The sequence below is a fragment of the Phacochoerus africanus genome, chromosome 3, assembly GCF_016906955.1.
Source record: "Phacochoerus africanus isolate WHEZ1 chromosome 3, ROS_Pafr_v1, whole genome shotgun sequence".
NCBI lineage: Eukaryota > Metazoa > Chordata > Mammalia > Artiodactyla > Suidae > Phacochoerus > Phacochoerus africanus.
Genome location: NC_062546.1, coordinates 153914651 through 153940122, shown reverse-complemented (window position 1 = coordinate 153940122; position 25472 = coordinate 153914651). Strand labels below are relative to the sequence as shown.

At 35.4% G+C, this 25472-nt stretch overlaps 1 protein-coding gene across 1 annotated transcript in view; it reads left to right on the top strand.

The window, feature by feature from the left end:
• NCKAP1 (NCK associated protein 1) overlaps window positions 1–19191 on the top strand; it is a 99526-nt gene extending 80335 nt beyond the window's left edge. Inside the window, exons 24-31 of the mRNA XM_047773023.1 lie at window positions 2879–2972; window positions 7752–7834; window positions 8390–8470; window positions 10881–10974; window positions 13298–13414; window positions 14005–14114; window positions 15233–15322; window positions 18265–19191. Coding sequence (XP_047628979.1) covers window positions 2879–2972; window positions 7752–7834; window positions 8390–8470; window positions 10881–10974; window positions 13298–13414; window positions 14005–14114; window positions 15233–15322; window positions 18265–18381 — 786 coding nt within the window. The 3' untranslated portion in view covers window positions 18382–19191. The remainder of the gene's footprint in view (window positions 1–2878; window positions 2973–7751; window positions 7835–8389; window positions 8471–10880; window positions 10975–13297; window positions 13415–14004; window positions 14115–15232; window positions 15323–18264) is intronic.
• The last annotated feature ends 6281 nt before the right edge of the window (window positions 19192–25472 follow it).

Sequence of the window (25472 nt, the reverse complement as noted above, 5' to 3'; positions counted from 1 at the left end):
TTTTTATATTTACTCTAAACTGAGAAACTAAATATTATGTGGCTGCATCTTTTTCTTTTTATCTTAAAGATGACCTTGATTGATTTGTTTTAGTTTCTGTTTTAGCTGAGGACCTTTTAATTTCAGAATTAATTTGTGAGCCAATAAAAAAGGAAAGTTTCTTTCTGTTTAATGATTGTGAGTAAATCGTATGTCAGACATAGTCAGCACTATGCGTATGTACTAATGGTTAATGTGTTTATTACTTCTGGAGAAGAAAACAACCAGTGTTTATTTCTATTAAACTTTTTGGGGTGTTTCATTTGGAGTTGTGCCCATTGAGACAGCTTTTTTTTCCCACCCTGCCAGAATTGTTTTGGCATTTTATGGATCAATTCTTATGGTTCTTCAGTCTTAGAAGATGTTTTTTCAAAGGAAATAAGAAATTTAAATATGAATTGTGCCAAGAATTTAATGCTTTTCTAACAGAAAACTGTGGTGTTTTTTTTCAGTAGTCTCAATTTGTTTCACTTAATTAGTCTCTGCTTTTTCCAAACCATTTAGTTGTAATTCCAGGTATTATTTCCAGCTTTTGGGCCATTTGTCAGTGATATTAATCAACAGCTTCAAATACATAGAAAGCTGTTTCAGAATGCAATTGAGGAAGAAAAGAAATTTGTATAAACTGTACTTATATAAACGAGACATCATTAATTTTTTTTTTTAAGTAACATGCAAACAAATACTTTAGGGTAATCATTCTTGAAGTACGGTCTCCAGATCAACAGTGGCAGCCTTGCCCTGGTTCTTATTAAAAATATAGTTTGGAGTTCCTGCTGTGGCACAGTTGGTTAAGAATCCAACTACAGCAGCTCCGGTCACTGTGGAGGTGAGGGTTCCATCCCTGGCCCAGTGCACTGGGTTAAAGGATTCAGCATTGCCACAGCTGTGACTTGGATTCAGTCCTTGTCCTAGGAACTTCCATATGCCACAAGTGCAGTCATAGAATTTTTTAAAATAGTGCAATTTTTGGTTCTACTTAAGACCTACTAAATCAGAACTTGGGGGCTGGAGCCCAACAAGTCCTCCACATCATTCAGATGTACACTAAAGATTAACAGCCATTTATTTAGGGATTAAGAATATGAATTTTTAAATCGGAAATACCTAAATTCAAATTCCAAATTCCACTATTTGATACCTGTAACTTTTGGCAGCTAACTTCTTTTGAGCCTTCGTTTTCTGTTGTAAAATTGGAATATTACCTTCCTTTAGATCCAGGTAAATGAGACCATTTGTAAATTGCCTAGTAGAGTAGCTTAAAAATGATTACAGGATCTTTACTATTAAATATATATTATAATTTATTTATTCTAAAATATAGTTGTCCTGTTTTCTGAAATTGTGTCTTACAGCCACATGATTAGAAAACATTGTGTCTAACTATTGGAAGAGGTTTTTTTTTTTTTAATATCATAGAATAATGGTGCATTTCAAATTAAGTTCTGCCTCTGATTCACTGATGCTTATTCAAGGTGTGTGAGCACTGTCAAGGATGGGCATGTATTTGTGTATTGATTGATGGGACAAATAGTGCACTGGCTTCAGAGAGAGCAAGCATTGTAATTAGACACTGTAGAGGTTGAATTTAGCAAATAGATGTGACTGGCGCTGACCATCTAAATGAAAGCATAAAGAGAAATAACCCGACGTGTAACAAACAAAACTTATACTAGTATAGGAAAATTATTTTTATAGCTTTTCCATAACGATTTTTCATGCTCTTTGGAGTGGCACAGCCGAAATGAATCTGACTAGGAACCATGAGGTTTCGGGTTCTACTCCTGGCCTCTCTCAGTGGGTTGAGGATCCGGTGTTGCTGTGAGCTGTGGTGTAAGTCACAGACACAGCTCTGATCTGACATTGCTGTGGCTGTGGCGTAAACTGGCAGCTACAGCTCCAATTTGACCCCTAGCCTGGGAACCTCCATATGCCGCGGGTGCAGCCTTAAAAAGACACGACAAGGGAGTTCCCGTCGTGGCTCAGTGGTTAACGGATCCGACTAGGAACCATGAGGTTGAGGTTCGATCCCTGCCTTTGCTCAGTGGGTTAATGATCCGGCGTTGCCGTGAGCTGTGGTGTAGGTTGCAGACGCGGCTCGGATCCCGCGTTGCTGTGGCTCTGGCGTAGGCTGGTGGCTACAGCTCCGATTAGACCCCTAGCCTGGGAACGTCCCATATGCCGTGGGAGCGGCGCAAGAAATGGCAAAAAAGACAAAAGAAAAAAGAAAAAAAAAGACACGACAAAAAATAAATAAATAAATAAATTTTCATGCTCCTCTTAAATCAGTTGCCATCAGTCTTTGGCTTGTAACAAAATCAGTGTGGCACTTTAACAGTATGCTTGCTGTATCCACATCCAGAACTTCTGAATTGAGATACCCTAGTTTTCCAAAGACATATATTATCTCTGCCCAGGTAAAATTAATTACATTTGTTTTAGTTATTTTTAACTTCTCTAGGCTATCTTTGGTCAGCCTTATCTTTAGGTAGTTCTTTTTGTTTTGGTTGGAATTTATTGCTCTCTGTACCCATTTCAGTGTCTATATTTTACTATTGATGCTGTTCTGTGTCTAATCAGTAGATAATTCTTTATCCTTCTACTTATCTTTATTACTTTTTCCTGAACTCCTCCCTTCTTGAATTTGCAGACTGAAGGAAAACATTAATTTTATGTAAATAATTTTAAGATTCTTTTATGAAAACAATTAACAAAAACATACAGCATTGAGCATCTGGATTTTGTGAATTGTTTTCCCAAGCATGTAATTTCCAAGCATGTTCTTATCTCATCAACATAAGAAAGTCTGTGCCTGACCTGGGATCTCTTTCTTTTTTAGAAACTTGTGGTGGAGAATGTTGATGTGCTAACACAAATGAGGACCAGCTTTGACAAACCCGACCAGATGGCTGCACTCTTTAAAAGATTATCGTGTGGGTAACTCATGATACTTTTTATAAGCATTAAGAAGACCTTGACACTCAGTACTTAGCTTTTGCTCAAAATTTATAAATACGAGTAAGTTATGAAAAGTACCCTTCAGTAATGAAGAGTACTAGAAAATTTTTGCAAAGGATTTATAAAAAATGGTTTATCTGTTTTATAATTTTTTTCTTTACCAGACATTTAGTACCATGTGTTAAATATTTGATATCATTGTCAATTGGTTCATAAAGCCTAAATTAGAGAAAATCTATGTTAATTTAGACTAAAGGAGATTTAACTTTTGAGTATATAACTTTCTAAAAATTAACTTTATTGAGGTATAGTTTACATACATTAAAATGTGCATATTTAAGTGAACAGTGTGATGTGTTTTGACAGATGTATGCATCTACATAACCATTACCATACTCAAAGTATATGGAGTTCCCGTCGTGGCTCAGTGGAAACATATCTGACTAGTATCCATGAGGACGCAGGTTCGATCCCTGGCCTTGCTTAGTGGGTTGGGGATCCAGCATTGCTGTGAGCTATGGCATAGGTCACAGATGCAGCTTGGATCCCGTGTAGCTGTGGATGTGGTGTAGGCTGGCAGCTACAACTGATTCGACCCCTAGCCTGGGAACTTCTGTGTGCCTTGAGTGCAGTCCTAAAAAGACGAAAAATATATATATAGAGAGAAAGAGAGCAGTCCCATCACCTCAGAAAGTTTCTCATGATTCTGACTTCTCAGTTTCACACCCCTAAATAATGACCAATTTGATTGCTATCACTATAGTTTAAATTTGGCTGCTTTAGCCAAATAGAACTTAAAACAGAATCACATAACACTTCATATAAACAGAATCACTGTATATACTCTTTCATATATGTCCTTGAAATTCATCCCTCTGTGTTGTGAAATAGTATTCACTGAGTGAATACCTGAGTGTACAACTTAAATTTTTTTTAAATATCTTCTTGATACTAATTCTTTGTGGGAAATATATTGTAAAATAACAGTGAATCTTAAATGAGTAACAGTGAATCTTAAATGTTTATTAAAGTATTTTTAGCCAGGTGACTGTTTTACATGCCCTTGAATTAGTTTTACATTCATTTACTTTTTGTACTTAAACTCAGTTATAATTAAATATTATTTTAAAGTCATACTTCTTACTTGACTCATTTAAAAGCCTTTCCAACTTTCAAGATTTAGCAAAATCCTAAATAGTCTATTTGAGAAACAAGAGAAGGAATTTATTTCCCCAAATAAAAAATAATCCTGAAATAAATCAAAGCCATGCATATATTTTACATACTTCCCTTTTAATGTTTTTCTTTTAAATGTTTCGCAGCTATGTCAAGTTTTATAAAACTAAAACGATTTAGAAAATAATTTTATTGGGCTATTTTATCCTGCTTTTACAAATACAAACTTCGAGTTCCTGTCATGGCACAGCGGAAACAAATCTTAACTAGGAACCATGAGGTTGCAGGTTCGATCCCTTGCTCAGTGGGTTAAGGATCCGGCATTGCCGTTAGCTGTGGTGTAGGTTGCAGATGCGGCTCAGATCTGGCGTTGCTGTGGCTCTGGCATAGGCTGGCAGCAACAGCTCCGATTAGACCCCTAGTCTGGGAACCTCCATGTGCCACAGGTGCGACCCTGAAAAAGACAAAAACAACAAAACAAAACAAAAAATACAAACTTAATTTAATAAAATTAACATAAAGCCATAGTACAGGTTGCCTTTTAGAGTCAATCAGTGGTTGCAAAATCTATTAAAGGGAAAGCAGCAAAGGAATCTTTTGGGGTGATGAAACTGTTCACCACTGTCGTGGTTTGCTCTCTGGAAGTTTGTTTATTTGTCATTTTAGGGCTACACCCTCGGCATATGGAGGTTCCCAGGCTAGGGGTCAAATTGGAGCTACAGCTGCAGGCCTACGCCACCGCCACAGCAATGCAGGATCTGAGCCACATCTGTGACCTACACCACAGCTCACAGCAATGCCAGATCCTTAGCACACTGAGTGGGGCCAGGGATTGAACTAGCGTCCTTCTGGATACTAGTTGGGAACCACTGAGCCATGACGGGAACACTGATGGAACTTTAAAAAATGAAATTTTAAAAATGAAAAAGATTAACTTGATGAGGTTATAGGGAGGAGGAATGTGAATAAATACTTAATAGAATATTGTTTTTTAAGTCCCTGTCTTTTTTTGTTCATTGTTTCACTATATACTGATACTTTTTAATACGTTTCATTTTATTATTTTAGTTATTTCTCGTGTTGCACTCAATTTTTAGTACTCATCTGAGCACCCAACTGGCCTTAACCCTACTTAATTTCCTATCAGTAAAAAACGTTTTGACTCTTATCAACTGGTTAGAGGCACCTAATCCACTTCAGTGTTCTGTGCCTGTTTATTCTCACTTTAATTCTCCTTCTCATGGAATTCAAAAACAGAAGCTTGTTTGTGATTTAGAAAAAGAAAAGATCTGCTCCAGAGTGATTTAGGGGAATAGAGAAAGCTACTCTTTTGAACTGAACCTTTTCCAAAATGCTCTCTTTTGTCACTGATCTCCTTTACGTTTGTGCTGCTAGAAATTAATGTAATTTCGTAGCAGTTTTGTTTTCACAGTCAACAAACACATTCTTTTAAATACCCTTTAAAAGAAAAAGCATATAATTTATTAAAAGTCGCTGTGAATTGGGAGGCAATCTGAAATTAATTTTTAGTTTTTTGGAATTTCTGACTGTGACTTGAGTAAATTTATTTTATTTATTAAAATGGTAAGTTAAACAAGATTTCTTACTATGAAATTTCTCAGATTTTTTTTTTTGCTTTTTTTTTGTGTGTGTCTTTTCAGGACCGCATCCACTGCATATGGAGGTTTCCAGGCTAGGGGTCCAATTGGAGCTGTAGCTGCCGGCCTTCACCACAACCACAGCAGTTCAGGATCGGAGCTGCACCTCAACCTACACCACAGCTAACAGCAGCGCCGGATCCTTAACCCACTGAGCAAGGCCAGGGATCGAACCCTCAACCTCATGGTTCCTAGTTGGATTCGTTAACCACTGAGCCACGACGGGAACTCCCCCCAGTACTTTTAATATATTGTTATTGTTATGCATATTCAAAATGACGTTATAGATGTAGACTTTGCAAACTTTGTTAACTCTTGGGTAACATCCTTTGGGATATATATGATTATATCACACTAACTTATTTTTTGATTGTTCACTTTATTTTCTGCATTCTTTCTTCTGAGTTTGCTGTCTTAGTTTTTGGCCTAGAATGCCCTTCTCTGCTTAGTATTCCTTTAGCCTAACAGGTGACATATTCTTGGAGAATCTTTTCTTTTACCCTGTTTCTTCTCTCCTTTTCTAAATAGTAACAACTGTCTAGTCTCATTTTTTTTTTGTCTTTTTGCCTTTTCTTGAACCGCTCCTGCAGCATATGGAGGTTCCCAGGCTAGGGGTCTAATCGGAGCTGTAGCCACCAGCCTATGCCAGTCATAGCAATGTGGGATCCGAGCCGCGTCTGCAACCTACACCACAGCTCACGGCAACGCTGGATCCTTCACCCACTGAGCAAGGCCAGGGATCGAACCCACAACCTCATGGTTCTTGGATTCTTAACCACTGAGCCACAACAGGAACTCCCTAGTCTCATTTTTTGAATAACCATTTCATTGAACAGCACCTACTCTCTTAGGCACTCTGTTAAGTGCTAGAGATAGGTAAAAAAAATGAATAAAACTTTGCTCATGTGGAATTTATAACGTATTTGTGCCTTACATTGTATTGTTATCACTACCATTTTAATTCTCATCATATTTTGGTTTATATTATGCCCTTTCATGTGTATTAATAAAAGATACTTATGATAAAGGTTTAAATAAACCACAGAGAAGGTAGAAAGTCAAAACAAAACAATTCTCTCCATTCCTTTTCCTCAAAGTTAACTACAGTTAACAGTTTTCTACACATCTTTCTAGAAATTTGTTAGGTATATACAAATATGTATGTGTGTGTGTGTATTTTTATCTTTTCCTTTCACATAAAGAGAATCATAATTTTCTTGGTTTTCTTGAGAATCCATTTAGACTATTACCTAAGGTCTAGATTACTATCTTATTTGTATTTGTATTCTTATTACATAGTGAAACATCTTGCCTATAGGGAGTAATTCAGTAAATGTTGGCTTTTTAAAATATGAGGGTACTGATCCCTCAAATTCTATTCTCACTTTATTTTATTTAACCATATTTTGATCATCAATATAATAATACTTTTCAGAATAATGCTGTCTAACCAAAGCGTTATGAAATCCATTCATAGTCTTCAGAAGCTTGGCCTTAGTGGTTAGAATCTCAATAGTTAATTTCTGTTTAGACTCTCTGGACCTCACCAACTTAACTTAGCATCTCCAGGTTCCAGAGCCATTTGATTTTGGGGATCCCCTCTAATCAGCGGCTTTCTCCCTTTCCCTCCTCCTACTTCTGTCATTACTTGTGATTATAATACAAGTGACTACTTATATGATTGTTTGAAGATTCCAGTGAACTATCTAAACCGTTTTAAAGGACAAAGTGTACTCCACTGGAAGTAAACTAATTTCCTTAATTTTAATGTCAGGTTTCAATACATTTGCCTCTTTAATCATTTATTGTAATCACATTGTTTTTAATTGTTAACATGGGGATTATATGACAAGAGTTTTCTCCAAGGTTAAGAAACTATCCAATTCACCCTCTTTTCTTCTCCCCTTCCTTCAAATCTAGCTGTTGACAGTGTCTTGAAGAGGATGACAATAATTGGTGTAATTTTATCCTTCCGATCATTGGCACAAGAAGCACTTAGAGATGTAAGAAACCATTATAAGTATATATCTTATGGCTAAATAATTTTTTAATTTCCCAGAAATTTATAAATTTAAAAATTTATAGTTAGCTGTATATAATTAAAATTACAGTTTTCGTAGTTAAAAAGTAAAATTATCTAGAAATTATAGTTACTTAAACTCATTTTTTGTTATAATATTGGAATTCAAGAGATGTAACTTGCCTGAATATTATGCTAATTTTTTGACGTTTATCTTCATTAAAGCATTTTCTTTTTTTCTTTCTTTTTTTGGTGGGGGTGGAGGTATACCCATGGCATGTGAAAGTTCCTGGGCCAGGGATCAAACCTGCACTGTAGCTGCAGTCTTGCCAGATCCACTGCACCACAAGGGAATTCCTTACTAAAGCATTTTCTATTTGAATGTACTTGGTTTGACATCAAATACATTCCATTTCTGTGTATTTTAGCACTTTAGAAAATCACATGAAAATAAAGTTTTTGTGACAACTAGAAGTAATTGGTAATATTTTATAAGTTTAGAGGTGGCCTTTTAAAAATAATTATGTTTCCTGTCTAGGTCTTGTCTTACCACATTCCTTTTCTTGTAAGTTCAATTGAGGATTTCAAAGATCACATTCCAAGGGAAACTGATATGAAGGTAATAAATTTTCTATTTGAATTTTATGGTTCCTAATATGAAATAAAATTTAGTAAATCCTAAAGTACTATAGGTTTCTGTTTTAGAGTGTTGGGCTAGCATGCTTACCTTTGAAAAATGTGTCTTTGAGAGCTGAGCACCAAAATATTACATAGGCATTTTGAAAGTCAGTCTTCTTTGATCACCTATAGCAATATAGGTTAATATCAGTCACCTTTTCCTTAAACTGATAGTCACTTATACATGGTCATAAGCAGAATGAGAAAGATAAGCCAATGAAATAAGAATTGTTTTGTTTTGAATAAAGCTAAATTCAATCAGTTTTTTAATTGATGTTAAAAGTCTTATTAAAAGGAGGTTAGTTATAGACTAGTTTTTTAAAAAAACTATTATGCTATTTATATATGTGTGTGTGTGCGTGTGTATATGAATGTTGGTAGCCTTATTAGAGTCAGCAGGTTTTATTGTTTTGAAAATTTCCTGACTTTTATGTTTCTCGGAAAGACTATTCTGCTTTGCATATTTCAAAAAGCCCTGACTTTAAAAAGTTATTTCTAGAGAGTTCCTGCTGTGGCACAGTGGGTTGAAGATCTGGCATTGTCTTTGTGGCAACGAGGGTTCCCTAATCCCTAGCCTGGAACACTGAGTTAAGGGTCTGGTATTGCCACAGCTGTGGCATAGGTTGCAGCTGCAGCTTGGATTCAATGCCTGGCCCAGGAACTTCTATATACCATGGGTATGGCTGAAAAAGGAAAAAGAAAAAAGTTATTTCTAAGCTTTTTTGTATGATGTTCAAGTCTCTTGATTTTTGAGGCTTGTCTTCCATCACTTATTCCATCCTTCTTGCATTCTCTTCCCTTTCTTTCTCTACCCTTCTCTTCGTTTGGATCCTATAGGATGATCAGATCTTGCTGTGTGCATTCTCACATTTTCTGTTTTGTTCTCTTATTTATTCTTCCTGAAAATCCTGCTTTTTTCTATTTCTGCCTTTTGAAATCCCACTCAACTTTTAAGTCCTGAGTCAATTACCATCTTCTAAAACACATTCCTGGATCTCCAAGTGATAGAAAATTTCTTCTTAAAAAGAATTTATTTATTATCTTTTCTTTAAAAAATTTTTTTTTACAGCCACATCTGTAGCATTTAGAAGTTCATGGCCAGGAGTCAAATCAGAGCTGCACTTGAGGCCTGTGCTGGATCCAAGCCACATCTGTAGCCTATGCTACATGTTGCAGCAGTGCTGGATCCTTAATCTACTCAATGTTGGTTCCGTAACTCACTGTACCACAATGGGAACTCCTCCTTTTTTTTGTCTTATCAGAGAACTTTTTGTTTGTTCATTGTAGAATTAAATATATTCTGCCTTGTGTTATAATTGTTTTCACCCATAAATATATACTAGATTTTAAACTTTTGTTGTTGTAGTATCAGAGGTAACCAGTTATGTAGGTTTATTTTAACTGAGGTATTGAACAGTCAGAATATCCTTGAAATCCATATGCGATACCAAAAAAATTACTTTAATCGTTACAAATGGCTTTATCAGATTTCAAATTGGTACTCCTTTAAAAATCTATTATAATAAGTAATTTACTGTATTTATAAATACAGCATGATTAGGCATTGAATCACTAATTTTTATTTTTTTCTTTGTCTTTTTGTCCTTTGAGGGCCATACCAGCATCATATGGAGGTTCCCAGGCTAGGGGTCTAATCGGAGCTGTAGCTGCCAGCCTATATCAGAGCCACAGCAATGCCAGATCCAAGCCGTGTCTGTGACCTATACCACAGCTCACAGCAACGCCAGATCCTTAACCCACTGAGCAAGGCCAGGGATCGAACCCGCAACCTCATGGTTCCTAGTTGGATTTGTTTCCGCTGCACCACTACGGGAACTTCCCTTAAACTCAAGTGGCTGCACCTGCAGCATATGGAAGTTCCCAGGCTAGGGGTTGAGCCACAGCCACTGTAGAAGCAGTGCCAAGTAGTTATGTTGTGAGCCACACTGGAAGTCCACTAATTTTTAATAAATATGATTTTAATTAAACATATGGTCAGCAATTTTGATCCACTTTTATTCTTTCATTTGTATCTTTTGACTTGATGTTGATCTTACATCTGTGTTTCTAAGAAATATGATAACTTTAGAATGATTCTGTTGGAATTTTCCAAAGAAAGTGTACAAGGTTTGTTTGGCCAAATAGTAGCACATTATAATCACCAGCACACACAGAGTACTAACTTAGCTATTTGTTATAGTTAGTTGTGCTGTAGTTCCTTATACAGCCGAATTTCTAAAAGTCTCTAGTGTTCTTGTAGGCAGACTAAACACTATATCTTTCCTTACTAAAGTGAGATTTCTTAGAAATTTGTTAGAATACTTTTTACTCTGTAATCTTACATTTTTTAGGTTGCAATGAATGTGTATGAATTATCATCAGCTGCTGGATTACCTTGTGAGATTGATCCTGCTTTGGTAGTAGCTCTTTCTTCACAAAAATCAGGTAAAATGCATTAGTAAATACATAGTGGTCTTAGTAAATTACCAGGACAACACAGATAGGTATGAGATAGATACTTAACTATTTATTCAAATGCCTGCTTTGAATATCAAAATGTTGTTTACTTCATTTTTTGGTAGTTGGAGTATATCAATGCAGAAAAGATCCCTGTCTTCTGGAGCTATGTTATTAGCGTAACCATCATACAGATTAGATATTTAAATCATAAGACTGGGTGAGATTATTTAGTCCATTCAGTGCACAGAAGTGAAGAGAATCAGAGTCTGAGCCCCGGGACACTTTCAAGTTTAAGAAAGTGGGACCTGGGACACTTTCAAGGAGAAGGGGAGGAACTACCAAAAGAAACTGAGAAGGATCTGTGAAGGAGAAGAAAACCCAGAAGAAAATTGCTTCCAGGAAAGTGGAAAGGGCACGATCAGCTATATATGTGTGGTAGGAGCAGTGTCAGTGGAGTCTTAGAGGCAAAAGGCTCGTTAAAGAGTGCTTAAAAGAGAAAATAGGAGAAAAGTAATTGGAGATAGTGAATATAAAACGACTTTATCCCAGAGTTTTACTGTGTAAAGGGAAGCAAAGAAATAAAATTATAGTAGCTAGGGCAAGAGTAAATCAGAAGTTGTAGCCCCAGCTACTATAATTTTATTTCTTTGCTTCCCTTTCACATTCATATATGTTTGAGGAAAAAAATTAAGAGTTTTTTGGGATGATTTTGCAGAGTAAGTTATGAGATAATAAATTTTCTATGTTGTAACAGAATTTTTTCTGTAAAATAATTTGTTATTTTCAAGTAGGAAATTTTAGTATTCCACAGTAATCGTAAACATATTTTTAGTCCTGTAACCTTACAATTAAAAAAATTTTTTTGCCTTACTGTTTTATTAGAGGTTCTTGAAATATGTCTGAGAACTTGGTAATAGCCAAGTGATATGTACTATTTCTATAGTAATGTGTACTGTTTATATTCATTCTATATTTCTTTTTAAAAAATGATTTTTATTTTTTCCATTATAGCTGGTTTACAGTGTTCTGTCAGTTTTCTACTATACAGCAGTGTGATCCAGTCACACATACACACATTCTTTTTCTCACATTATCATGCTCTATCATAAGTGACTAAATATAGTTCCCTGTGCTATGCAGTAGGATCTCATTGCTTATCCACTCCAGATGCAATAATTTGCATCTATTAACCCCAGACTCCCAGTCCATCCCACTCCTTCCTCCTCCCCTTTGGCAACCACAAGTCTATTCTCCAAGTCCATGAGTTTCTTTTCTGTGGAAAGGTTCATATGTGCCGTATTTTAGATTCCAGTTACAAGTGATATCATATGGAATTTTCTTTCTCTTTCTGACTTATTTCACTTAGTATGAGAGGCTGTAGTTTCATCCATGTTGCTGCAAATGGCATTATTTTGTTCTTTCTTATGGCTGGGTAGTATTCCATTTTGTATATATTCCACATAATCCATTCATCTGTCAGTGGACATTTAGGTTGTTTCCATGTCTTGGCTATTGTGAATAGTGCTGCAGTGAACATATGGGTGCATGTGTCTTTTTCAAGGAAAGTTTTGTCTGGATATATACCCAAGAGTGGGAATGCTGGGTCATATAGTAGTTCTACATTTAGTTTTCTGAGGCACTTCCATACTGTTTTCCATAGTGGTTGTACCAATTTACATTCCCACCAACAGTGTGGGAGGATACCCTTTTCTCCACACCCTCTCCAGCATTTGTTATTTGTTGCCTTGTTAATGATGGGCATTCTGATAGGTGTGAGGTGGTACCTCATGGTAGTTTTGTTTTGCATTTTTCTAATAATTTGTGATATCAAGCATTTTTTCATGTGCCTCTTGGCCATCTGTGTATTTCCTTTGAAGAAATGTGTATTCTGGTCTTTTGCCCATTTTTCAATTGGGTTGTTGGGGTTTTTTTTGCTGTGCAGTTGTATAAATTGTTTGTATATTTTAGAGATTAAGACCTTGTCAGTTGCATCATTGAAACTATTTTCTCCCATTCCATAGGTTGTCCTTTTTTTTTTTTTTTTGGTTTCCTTTGCTGTGCAAAAGCTTGTCAGTCTGATTAGATCCCATTGGTTTATTTTTGCTTTTATTTCTGTTGCCTTGGGAGACTGACCTAAGAAAAATGTCAGAGAATGTTTTGCCTATTTATTCTATATTTCTTCTAACAAAATTGTAATAGATTCTATAAAGGCTCTGTAAACTATACAGAAATTAAATTTGCTTTTTCTGATTTAGGTAATTAACTATAACCAATCTTGAAAGAAATACTTTTAATTTTTCTCCCTTAGAAAACATAAGTCCAGAAGAAGAATATAAAATTGCCTGCCTCCTCATGGTCTTTGTGGCAGTTTCTTTGCCAACACTGGCCAGTAATGTGATGTCTCAGTATAGCCCTGCTATAGAAGGTAATAGTGGTTTAAAATTGTATTGGCACTGGAAAAGTTACAAGTTTTGATATAGTAGCTACTTTTCAATTAATTGATTTTTTTATGCAGTAAAATGTGGGTTAAAGTTCTGCCACTTACTAACTGTATAACCTTGAATAGTCGAATTTTCTTTTTCTAAGCCCCAGTTCCATAATCACATACGAAATGTGTATGTGAACCTGTGGGTGCCTGTGTGTGGCAGTGAATGGTGAGGGAGTTTCTAACCCAGGATTGTGTTAAGGATTGATTGAGGAAATGCTCATAAAGCAGCCAAGCATTTATTTTTTAAATTTCTAAAACAATGTAAAATTTATAAATGATTTCTTTTAGGGGTTTTTGAAAATGTGCCTCTTCAATACAAATAAAATTATTTCTTGCTCTTTTGCTACACTATTTTTCAAAGCAGTAATTCTTTGAAAAATGAAAGAAAAGCAAGGCAGGTTATGCCAACTCTGTATTTAATCATGCCACTATTCATATAGATTACGGAGTCATTAAAGATTACTTTTTATGTGTTTTTGATATTTTGGAGTCACACAGAAACCAAAACCCTATTTGCACTTTCTCAGGGCACTGCAACAACATACATTGCTTGGCCAAAGCCATCAACCAGATTGCCGCAGCTTTGTTTACAATTCACAAAGGAAGCATTGAAGATCGGCTTAAAGAATTTCTGGCGGTATGTATAATCAAGTAGCAAAACTAATGACGCTTTTTAAAGAAAATTAAAAATCATAACTATGAGGTTATAACAAAGTAAATTTTATTTATTTACTTATTTATTTATTTTTGAAAAAGGAGCAGATGAAGGCAGGGCATAAAATCAAGGAGCAGTTAATTTAGTATTTTTTCCTTTTGACTTAGAAGTTTCTCATTTCTAGAGCTCTGCAATATGACCTTTTTTCCTAAACTGGTGTTTGGACTACCCTAGAATTTTGCCTAGGATTTGAAAGAGAAAAAAACAAAACGAAGGAAAATTGAGGCAAAGGGTGAATGTTCCCACTAACAGGATATATTTTACTAATTTCCATTTATTTGGAGAAAGACTGTTAATGGTCCCAAACTCAAAAGGAAGACTACTACTCACTATCCAAAGAGGGTAGTAGTGCCAACTGTTGCCTCATAAATATGGCTCTTAGTTTCTGTGGAAGGGTAGCTCTTTCCTTTATCACTGTACTTTTTGTATGTATTACTTAAGAGAAAGTTGCACTGTGATATAAAGCACACTAGAATATTTGCTTCTTTTCAAGTTATAAATGCTGTTAGCTTTTTAAATTTTTTAAATTTTGAAAGCAAATGTAGTACTCACTTGAGGACAAAATAACATCTATTTCAAAGGGAACAGTATTAAGAGTTAAATTTTTTCTTTTCATTTTTTTCTTTTATTCAAAATTTAGTGTCCTAATTTCCCTATGGTCCCATTAACTCACACTCAATTTGAAAATTTCTTATTTGAGAATTAAGAAATACAATTCATACCGATATTGGGAAGAGAAAAATCAATTTAAAATCATTTTTTTAAAAAAAGGTTTGTTCTAAAAAAATGAATTTTAAAGACCAATAAGAATATTGAATTACATTTATTATCTTGTGTCTGTTTATACCCTAATAGCTCTTAAATTTTGCTTGAATGTGAAGAACCTAAGTTCACCTTGTTATTTAATTGCTCATTATCTTAAATGTAGCCACTGAATGGTTAAAATGTCTTACAAGCACAGTGGAAATAGACAAGTAACTTTTGAATATTTTATTTTATTTTAAAAACTTATTTATTTAAAATGTATATATACTTTTAAGCTTGCGTCCTCCAGTCTACTGAAAATTGGCCAGGAGACAGATAAAACAACAACAAGAAATAGAGAATCTGTTTATTTACTGCTAGATATGGTAAGTCTTATTTTAATTTTTGTTAACAACAAAGTTCCAGTCATTCCTGATAATCTTTTCTTGGTATTTTAGTTATTAAATAACATTAAGAGCTTTTATGTGTGTCCATTGCCCTAAGGTGAGTCTCTTGTATACAGCAGATTATAGGCTCTTGCTTTTTTATCCAGTCTGCCACTCTGTGTCTTTTAATTGGAGCATTCAGTCCATTGACATTTAAGGTAATTATTGATAAATATGTATTTATTGCCATTTGAAACCTTGTTTTCCACTTGATTCTGTGTTTCTCCTTTGTTCCTTCCTTTCTTTGGTTGGATGATTTCCTTTTATTTTATGCTTGCGTCCTTTTCTTTTTAGTTTTTGTGAATGTAACATTTGAAATTGATCTGTGGTTGCCCTGTTTTTCCAGTATGTTAACCCCTTCCTTTATCTGCTTGCTTTAGCCTGGTAGTCATATAGGCTCAAACATATTTTTTAAAAAAAGTTAGATTTTCTTACTGTCCTTCCCCACATTCTGTGATTTTAAAGTCCTTTTATAAGATCTCCATATTTGTCCTTTTGCTGTTCATTGTGTTTGTCATCACTTTTACAATAGGGTTTTGGTTTTTTTCCCTTTTAGATCTGTATACTGACTTATTTAAATGATTGCTTTCCAGTTGTGATTTCCTCCATCCTATTTCTTCTTATTTCTTTTTTATTTAGAGAATCCCTTTCTGTATTTCTTTTAGAATGGGTTTAGTATTGCTGTACTCTTTTAGCTTTTGTTTGTTGGAGAAATTCATTCTCCTATTTTAAATGGTATTCTTGCTGGGTAGAGTATTCTAAGCTGCAAATTTTTCCCTTTTAGAACTTTGAATATATCTTGCCACTCTCTTCTGGCCTATAGTGTTTCTGTAGAGAAATCAGCTGATCGCTTTATGGGGGTCCCTTTATAATTAACACTTTGTTTTTCTCTTGCTGTCTTTAGAATCCTCTCTTTATCTAACTTTTGCCATTTTTATTAGAATATGTCTTGGTGTGGGCCTGTTTGGGTTCAACTTGTTTGAGGCCCTCTGCGCTTCCTGTATCTTGATATCTCTTTCCTCTAGATTTGGAAAGTTTTCAGCCATAATTTCTTCAAATATATTTTCAATCCACTTTTCTTTTTCTTCTCATTCTGTAATCCCCATTTGTAGATTGGCCCGCTTTATATTATCCCATAATCTCTTACCTTGCTTTCATATTTTTTCATTTGATTTTCCGTCTGCAGTCCGGATTGGGTGATTTCCATTATTCTATCTTCCAAGTCACTAATTCATTATTCATTCTGTTCTTTAGTGCCTTTAACTCAGTTTACGCCTCTGCAAATGAATTTTATAATTTTTCTTGGTTCCTCCTTGTATTTTCTAGTTCCCACTACCTGCAGATCACACAGGAGGTGCTGCTTCACGCTTAGCCCCCACTGCCATTAGCTCTCACAAAAGGTGCCTGGCCACCCGTATCCTGAATGAGAGGCATTTGGTTCTCCTGTGGGCCCAGGCCTCCTCCCAGGTTCCCTGGGCTGTGGCCTTCCACTCCCTGGCCCCTCAGGCTGTCTCCACACAGCCAACCCTAGTCTGGAGGAACTGATCTCTGGAGCCAGAGTCTCAGCACCCAGCCCCCTCTCAAGCATCTCAGGCTGTGGTGTCAAGAGGCAGTGGTGCAGATGATCTCTGCAGCTCTCACTCTCCTTTGCCCTCCTCAGTCCAGTTGCTGAGCTTTTTCTCAGTGACTTTGGCTGTTCTCCTTGTTGGTTAGGTGGTTTCCCAGGGTGTGTGTTCCTTTTCTCTTTAACAGCTCCTTCTTAGGAGTGCTCGTCCCATCTTGATTCCTTTTCTCTCTCTCTCTCTCTTTTTTTTTCTTTTGTTCTACCCATTTATGTGGAGGGTTTCTTGCCCTTTTTGGAGGTTTAAGTTCTGCCAGTGTTCAGTAGATGTTCTGTGTGAATGATTTTACATGTAGATGTGTTGTTTTGATGTTTGTGGGAGCAGGTGAGCGTGACATCTTACTCCTCCACTGTCTTGGTCCTACTCCCTAAATAACATTAAGAGCTGATGTACTTTTTTGACCATTCATTTATATTCACTCTACCCAGGCCACATACTTTTTAAAAATTGCTGAAAAGACTGATGTCACTTGTATTTTACCATGAGAATCACATGAGAAAACAAAATAAAAGATCACCATTACCTGTAGAGTATTGTCTTATGAATAATTTTTCAACCTACTAGGAAACACTTGGGCCTTATATATTCCTAGTGTATCAGTGTCGGCTTTTCTAGTTTTCTGAGTTTTTTATTTTCTGACTCCATTCTACCTATATAATAAATTTTCCTATGCCTAGTCAGTTCCGTCTCTTCATTGCCCATGAAACCATTTGTGTTTGTTTTTACCATGCGATTCTTTCCTCTCTTGTAATAATTTCTTTTTTCTGCAGGGGTCTGTGTCTGTCCTAATAATGATTCAGTGTACTTCCTAGATCAAATCTTTTTTTTCATATAAACTTTCTTGATTACTTTGGACTACATTTATTTTTCTTTTGCATATTCTAGAACTTTTAAGAGTTTTCCACTTGATCATAGATGGTCTCATGTTTGATTTGGCTTTTTAGCTTAGTCTTGGATTCTTAGTTAGACTTGAAAACCACATTTTAAATATGTATGTGTTCTATTTTGTGTCTAATATGTTGTTATGGGCAATGAAGGTGTTGGATATTTCCCATTGATTAATTGATTTAATTGAAAAGTAGTGATTTAAAGCATTTTGATAGTATATACTGTAGCACATTTACATTTCAGATTTTAAAGTAAAAGGAAATAATTTATGTCTGTTTCTATAAGAACAGTATAAAATTACACTTTACTAGTTGTCAATAAATGTTCTCATTATAAATAACTTAAAGTGATGTATTTTTTGGAATTTTTCAGATTGTGCAAGAATCCCCATTCCTGACAATGGATCTTTTGGAATCTTGTTTTCCTTATGTCTTGCTGAGAAATGCATACCATGCTGTCTACAAGCAAAGTGTTACATCTTCTGCATAAAACATCTACTTATGAAGACAAGCACGCATTTTTGTTGCCTCAGTTTTACCTGTAAACAGTGGAACTATTTTACCTTAAGGCCTGAAAAACAGTTTTGTGGATTATAAATTACTTTCATACGGTTGTATTTTCTGATCATTGGTTTCTTATATGGTTGTACTTCCATATACTTGGTTGATTTAGGTTGCACATTTGCTGAATTTACTGAAATTATTCCAATAATTTTAGAGTATCATTTGTTTAAAAAACATACATTATCTCTATGTTTTTGATATTTGATAATGAAAAAAAACTTTGCTTGTTTATTTCTGAAAAAGAATTGTATTTAGTGATTATTTTAGGTAGTAATATTATAGCATTCATCTGTGTGTAAATTATTTCATATAGGGAAGAGTTCTGACCTGTACCTATGGTTCTTATTGAAAACAAAACTGGATGTGCATTTCTGTGATGTTATGAATACATTTCTACTTTATTTTGAAACATTGCCAAACTAATTACTGTAACACTGTATAACATTAAAAAATGTTTAAGGACTGCTTAGCATTAGAAGCAGACTATGTCCCAAAATTCTAAAACAGCAACAAAATTGTTGCTTGTATAAAGCCTAGTGATAATTTTTAGACTAATTTCCATAGTGCCCTGTTGGCATTAGCACTACCATTGTACCCCTGCTGTATAATAAACACCCTTAGACATTTATCAGCTCTTGATACAAATGTTAGTCCCTAACCACTTTTTATATGTTTTAAATTTTTGAAATTCAAGTGTATCTGCCATAACATAAAATAAACACTAGACTGTATCACATTTTGAATGCTTTCTTTAATTTGGGATCCTCAGAAACTTATTCAACAATAGGAAAGTTTTCATTTAAACTTAGTTTAAAATAAACTTTAGTTTAGGAATATCTAAGTATGGTATTTGATACCAGATTAGCTCTTACAAGATTCTTCTTCTTCTTTTTTTTTAATCTTTTTAGGGCTGCACCCCAACATATGGAGGTTCCCAGGCTGGGGGTCAAATCAGAGCTGTAGCCCCTGGCCTACATCACAGTCACAGCAATGTCAGATCCAAGCCTCATCTGCAACCTACACCACAGCTCACGGCAACGCCAGGTCCTCAACCCACTGAGCAAGGCCAGGGATCGAACCTGCATCCTCATGGATACCAGTCAGATTCCTTTCTGTTTAGCCACTACAGGAACTTCCTTACAAGATTTCTTTAAATGCTTGAAAAATATTCCACTAGAAAAAAATATTCAAATTAGGAAATAAAATTATGTAACTTTTTTTTAAAAAATTAAGAACTAAAAAGAAACTTGTGTGCCATTAGCTTGCTAATTTTGTGAGCAAGTGGACAGATTTATTTGAAAGACTGGGAAAAAAATTAAATGATCACAGAACTAGCGAAAATGTTGAGCACTACTACATCAGTCAATAATGAATGGGAAGGACATAAGGGCCTGTTGCTTGGAAGCTGGCATGGAGGGTAGAGTAGCTCATTTAGTTTGAAAACTAACCAGATGTTTTGCTCTTTGATTGGCATTGTGAAGACCGATCCTCAGCTCTCTGTATCTGGGTATCAGAGCTTCTGTAGTTCACAGCCTCTTAATTTATGTACTGATAACTTGTATTAAGATAAAAGGAGGCTACTGTGAACTCAGTTATAATTCTCATGTTCAGATACAGGAATGAAAGTGAAATGCCACAGGTTTATCATCTTTCCATTTTGTGTATGATAGCTCTAGTCTATATTTAAAGCAGAGAATGGTTGTCACCGTCTGCTGAAAATTACCACTGGTTCCATTGAGGATTTTCTATAAGTGAAGGAATTTTTAAATGAAATAGTTAAAGCTTGAAATAGCCTGAATATACAGTGAAGAGTTGAAACTAAGATTAAATGCTGTTTACTTTGAAAATATTAGGATCCTAGAGTGGTTATAACTTGTCTGTAATGATATCCTCAGAGGTAAACTAGACATTTGAGTATATACAGTTCGATTGAGGTAATACGTGGAAGGGCATAAGGACCTACATTAGACATTATTTAACTCTGTTCAGGCTGAAAGAAAAGGTCACTCTTTTATAGTCAGGTGAAGTTTGTCTTGCCCCAGTTTTTTTCTCATATACCCTGACTGATTGACTGACTGGTGTACTGTGTGATTATTCTTTGCAGAGAGTCTTTCTACCCTCAAAATAAATGAATTTTTAAAAATAAAGTTAAAAGTAAATTGACAACTACGGCTTTTAACATCTTGTTTGTCTTAACTTTTCTTATTTCCTTCCAAATTTATACAACATACTGTTTTTGTTGTTTCCTTTACAATAATGTGATCATACCATGTATACTTGCCTGTAATCTACTTATTTCACTCAAGTAGAAAAAGATCTTTGATATTTGATATTCTTTTTAATACCTTCATATTTAGCAAAACTAGTTTAACAGTCTTATTTGGATGAAAGTTTAGGCAGGTTTCTTGTTTTTAATTACAGGCATACCTTGGAGATACTGTGGATTCAGTTCCAGCCTAGTATAATAAAATGCATATTGCAGCAAAGCGAATCACATTAATTTTTTTTGGTTTCCCAGTGCACATAAAAGTTATATTTACACTATAGTGTGAAATAGCATTATGTCTTTTAAAAAATGTACATACTTTAAAATATTTTACTGCTAAGAAATGCTAACCATCGTCTGATAATGCAGGGTTGCTACAAAAATTCAATTCAGAAAAAAAGCAGTATCTGCAAAGTGCAATAAAGCAAAAGTGCAATAAAATGAAGTATGCTTGTATTATAAATACATTGTATCTTGGGGAACTTGGGCTATTATTGCTTTAGGATAATTTCTCACAAGTAAAACTGCTTGGTAGAAGGATGTATACATTTTAAACTTTGATACATATTATTATATTTCCCTCCAATAAGATTGTATCAGTTTTACTCCTACAATTGTGTGTGTGAGTATAATTTCCTCCACTATTGTCAATGAATCTTTGCCTCTTTAAAAGATGAAACGTAAGAGCTCCCTCTGTGGCACGGCGGGATTGGCAGCATCTTGGTAGTGTTGGGATACAGGTTTGATCCCTGGCCTGGCACAGTGGGTTAAAGATCTGGCATTGTCACAGCTGCAGCTTAGGTCCCAACTGCCGCTCGGCTCTGATCCCTGGCCTGGGAGCTTCATGTGCTGCTTTATATGCTGCTTCATATGTGGCAGGGCAGCCAAAAAAATGGAAAAAAAAATTTTTTTAAATAGATGAAACATAGATCTTGCTTTAATTTGCTTATCTTTGCTTACTAGTGGAGTATCTTTTTTATGTTGATTGTTTTTATTTAATGAGTTACTCATTTTCATTCTTTTTGTTATTTTCCAATGGAGTGGTCAAAAGATTTTCCTTTAAAATACTAATGGAACACAATTGCATGTGTAACATTTTTTAGTGCATGTATTTAGGATTGAAAAAAAACCCTATACAATACTGAGTATAGTGATATAACTAATAAAATGTACTAACTGTGCATAGTAATTAATGTTAGTATATGGCTATTTTGATTACCGAATTTTCTTTCTTTCTTTTGACTATGTCTGTGGCATGCAGAAGTTCCCAGGCCAGGGATTGTTTTCAAGCCACAGCAATGGCCCAGACCACATCAGTGACAGTGCCAGATCCTTAATCTACTGGACCACCAGGAAACTCTGATTACTGAATTTTAATTGACTTTTAGAGATATTTATTTACAAATCCAAGGTAAGAACAGCATTGATATAAAATGGGTATATACCTGTTAAAGAATGAAAAGATGTCCAATTTAAATATATGAACTTTAGATTGAAATTATACTAATACTCAAATTCCTTTATTCTGAATTTATACTGTTAAATAGGTATATTATAAATTACATACTTAGCAGCTTCCAAAAGATGCTCTTTGTGTGTTCAGATACTATATGTAGCAGACTGTATACCAATTTTAACCTCAGGTAAAAATATCTACTGATGAGAAGATAAAAAGTTGTATAAGACTTCTCTTGCCTTTCATACTCATGGCCTGGTACACAAAATTTTCAAAAGAAAAAGTCACTTTCCTCCTAAATTGATGTAATTAATACTAACCTTTTTTTATTTTTGTCTTTTTAGGGCTGCACCCGTGACATATGGAGATTCCCAGGCTAGGAGTCCAATTGGAGCTACAGCTGCCAGCCACAGCCACAGCCGCAGCCATAGCAATGCAGGATACAAGTCATGTCTGCAACCTACACCACAGCTCACAGCAAAGCTGGATCCTTTAACCCACTAAGCAAGGCCAGGGATCAAACCCGCAACCTCATGGTTCCTAGTCAGATTCGTTTCCACTGCACCACAACAGGAACTCCAATACCAACCTTTTATATTACCAATAAAATAAGCATTTACATTACATCCTCTATGTTAATCTGTGAAGTTCTTTATATTTTAATGTGCTAGCTAAAATTAAGCATCTATTATTCCATCCTAGACTTCGTTTTATGGAAAGTCTTCCCATCTTAAAAAATGCTTTGGAATCTAGGTAAAGTGGCCTTTTTGTTATTAAAAATGCAGAGGAACAGACAGACAGACCAATGGAACAGAATAGAGAATCCGGAAATAAACCCTGACACCTATGGTCAATTAATCTTTGACAAGGGAGGCAAGAACATCAAATGGGAAAAAGAAAGTCTATTCAGCAAGCATTGCTGGGAAACCTGGACAGCTGCATGCAAAGCAATGAAACTAGAACACACCCTCACACCATGCACAAAAATAAACTCCAAATGGCTGAAAGACTTAAATATACGACAGGACACCATCAAACTCCTAGAGAAAACATAGGGAAAACACTCTCTGACATCAACATCATGAATATTTTCTCAGGTCAGTCTCCCAAAGCAATAGAAATTCGAGCAAAAATAAACCCATGGGACCTCATCAAACTGAAAAGCTTTTGCACAGCAAAGGAAACCAAAAAGAAAACAAAAAGACAACTTACAGAATGGGAGAAAATAGTTTCAAATGATGCAACCGACAAGGGCTTAATCTCTAGAATATATAAGCAACTTATACAACCCAACAGCAAAAAAACCAATCCATCAATGGAAAAATGGGCAAAAGACCTGAAGAGACATTTCTCCAAAGAAGATATACAGATGGCCAACAACCACATGAAAAAATGCTCAACATCGCTGGTTATAAGAGAAATGCAAATCAAAACTACCATGAGATATCACCTCACCCCAGTCAGAATGGCCATCATTAATAAATCCACAAATAACAAGTGCTGGAGGGGCTGTGGAGAAAAGGGAACCCTCCTGCACTGTTGGTGGGAATGTAAACTGGTACAGCCACTATGGAGAACAGTTTGGAGATACCTTCGAAATCTATACATAGACCTTCCATATGACCCCGCAATCCCACTCTTGGGCATCTATCCGGACAAAAATCTCCTTAAAAGAGACATATGCACCCGCATGTTCATTGCAGCACTATTCACAATAGCCAGGACATGGAAACAACCCAAATGTCCATCGACAGATGATTGGATTCGGAAGAGGTGGTATATATACACAATGGAATACTACTCAGCCATAAAAAAAAATGACATAATGCCATTTGCAGCAACATGGATGGAACTAGAGAATCTCGTAATGAGCGAAATGAGCCAGAAAGACAAAGACAAATACCATATGATATCACTTACAACTGGAATCTAATATCCAGCACAAATGAACATCTCCTCAGAAAAGAAAATCATGGACTTGGAGAAGAGACTTGTGGCTGCCTGATGGGAGGGGGAGGGAATGGGAGGGATCGGGAGCTTGGGCTTATCAGACACAACTTAGAATAGATTTACAAGGAGATCCTGCTGAATAGCATTGAGAACTTTGTCTAGATACTCATGTTGCAACAGAAGAAAAGGTGGGGGAAAAAATGTAATTGTAATGTATACATGTAAGGATAACTTGACCCCCTTGCTGTACAGTGGGAAAATTAAAAAAAAATGCAGAGGAAATAAAATCTCTACCATATATTATATTAAATATAATAGAAGGGTGGGCATGGCTTCCTGTAAATTAACTATCTTATGGCTCACTACTTGATGACTTGGGCTTGGTTTAGAAAGCCTGATGCTGTATAACAGAGTTTACAATTCTCAGATCAATGCCAAAGCATTAGTGAATTCAATTTATTTTCTTCTTTATAACAAACCTACTTTAATTGGATCTGTGAACTCTGAATGTAGCAGCAAAGAACAAATGAAGAAGACAGGCAGACCACAAAAAGGAGAAAAAGAGCTAGTTAGTGCTGCCTGTGACAGACATGCTAATTGATGGAGGAAGCCATAGAAGGCCATGTCTTATTTCTGATTATTGTACCCATCTTGACCCTCACCTTTCTACATCTTTGTCTTTGTAAGACATGAACAAGTTCTTGGTGTAGGAGTATTCTGGCCAACCTCTTCCATGAGGTCCACAAACCTGGGAAATAGGTGAGTGAAGATGGGGCTATATGAGGTACGCAAACTTGGTGATTGCTGTGTCTTAACTGGTATATGGTTGAGTCACACAGTTCACGTGTTGATCAAATGCTCAGTGGTTGAATCTTGAAATTAATATTTGGACAAGTGCTAGGTTGAAAAGTACTGTCATAAAATACAAGTTCTATAATACATGAATAAAATTTATTGAAAAATTATTACATTTTTTTCAGTTTTACTTAAAACTTTAATGTAGCTCAAAATCATTAATTTCTCTGTTCTGTCGATTGATAAATTGCTCCAACACTCATGATAAATTACTCATTTAAGATAAGAAATATTTACCTTCAAGTATAGGGCAGAGAGCAACTCATGATGAAGTTGCCATTAAATTATTAAAATTTGCTTTTTCTCCATTAGTAATGAAGTTAAAGACATTTCTTCTTTAACTTGGATTTAAAGTTTTGGAGGGCAGTGGTGATGCTAAAAATTTCGTTAAAATACACTCACAAACTGAAACTTTGTGCACTCATGCATAAGCTTTTCAGAAACGAACCTGAGATACAGTGCCCTTGTTTATTTTTCTCTAATATTTTTG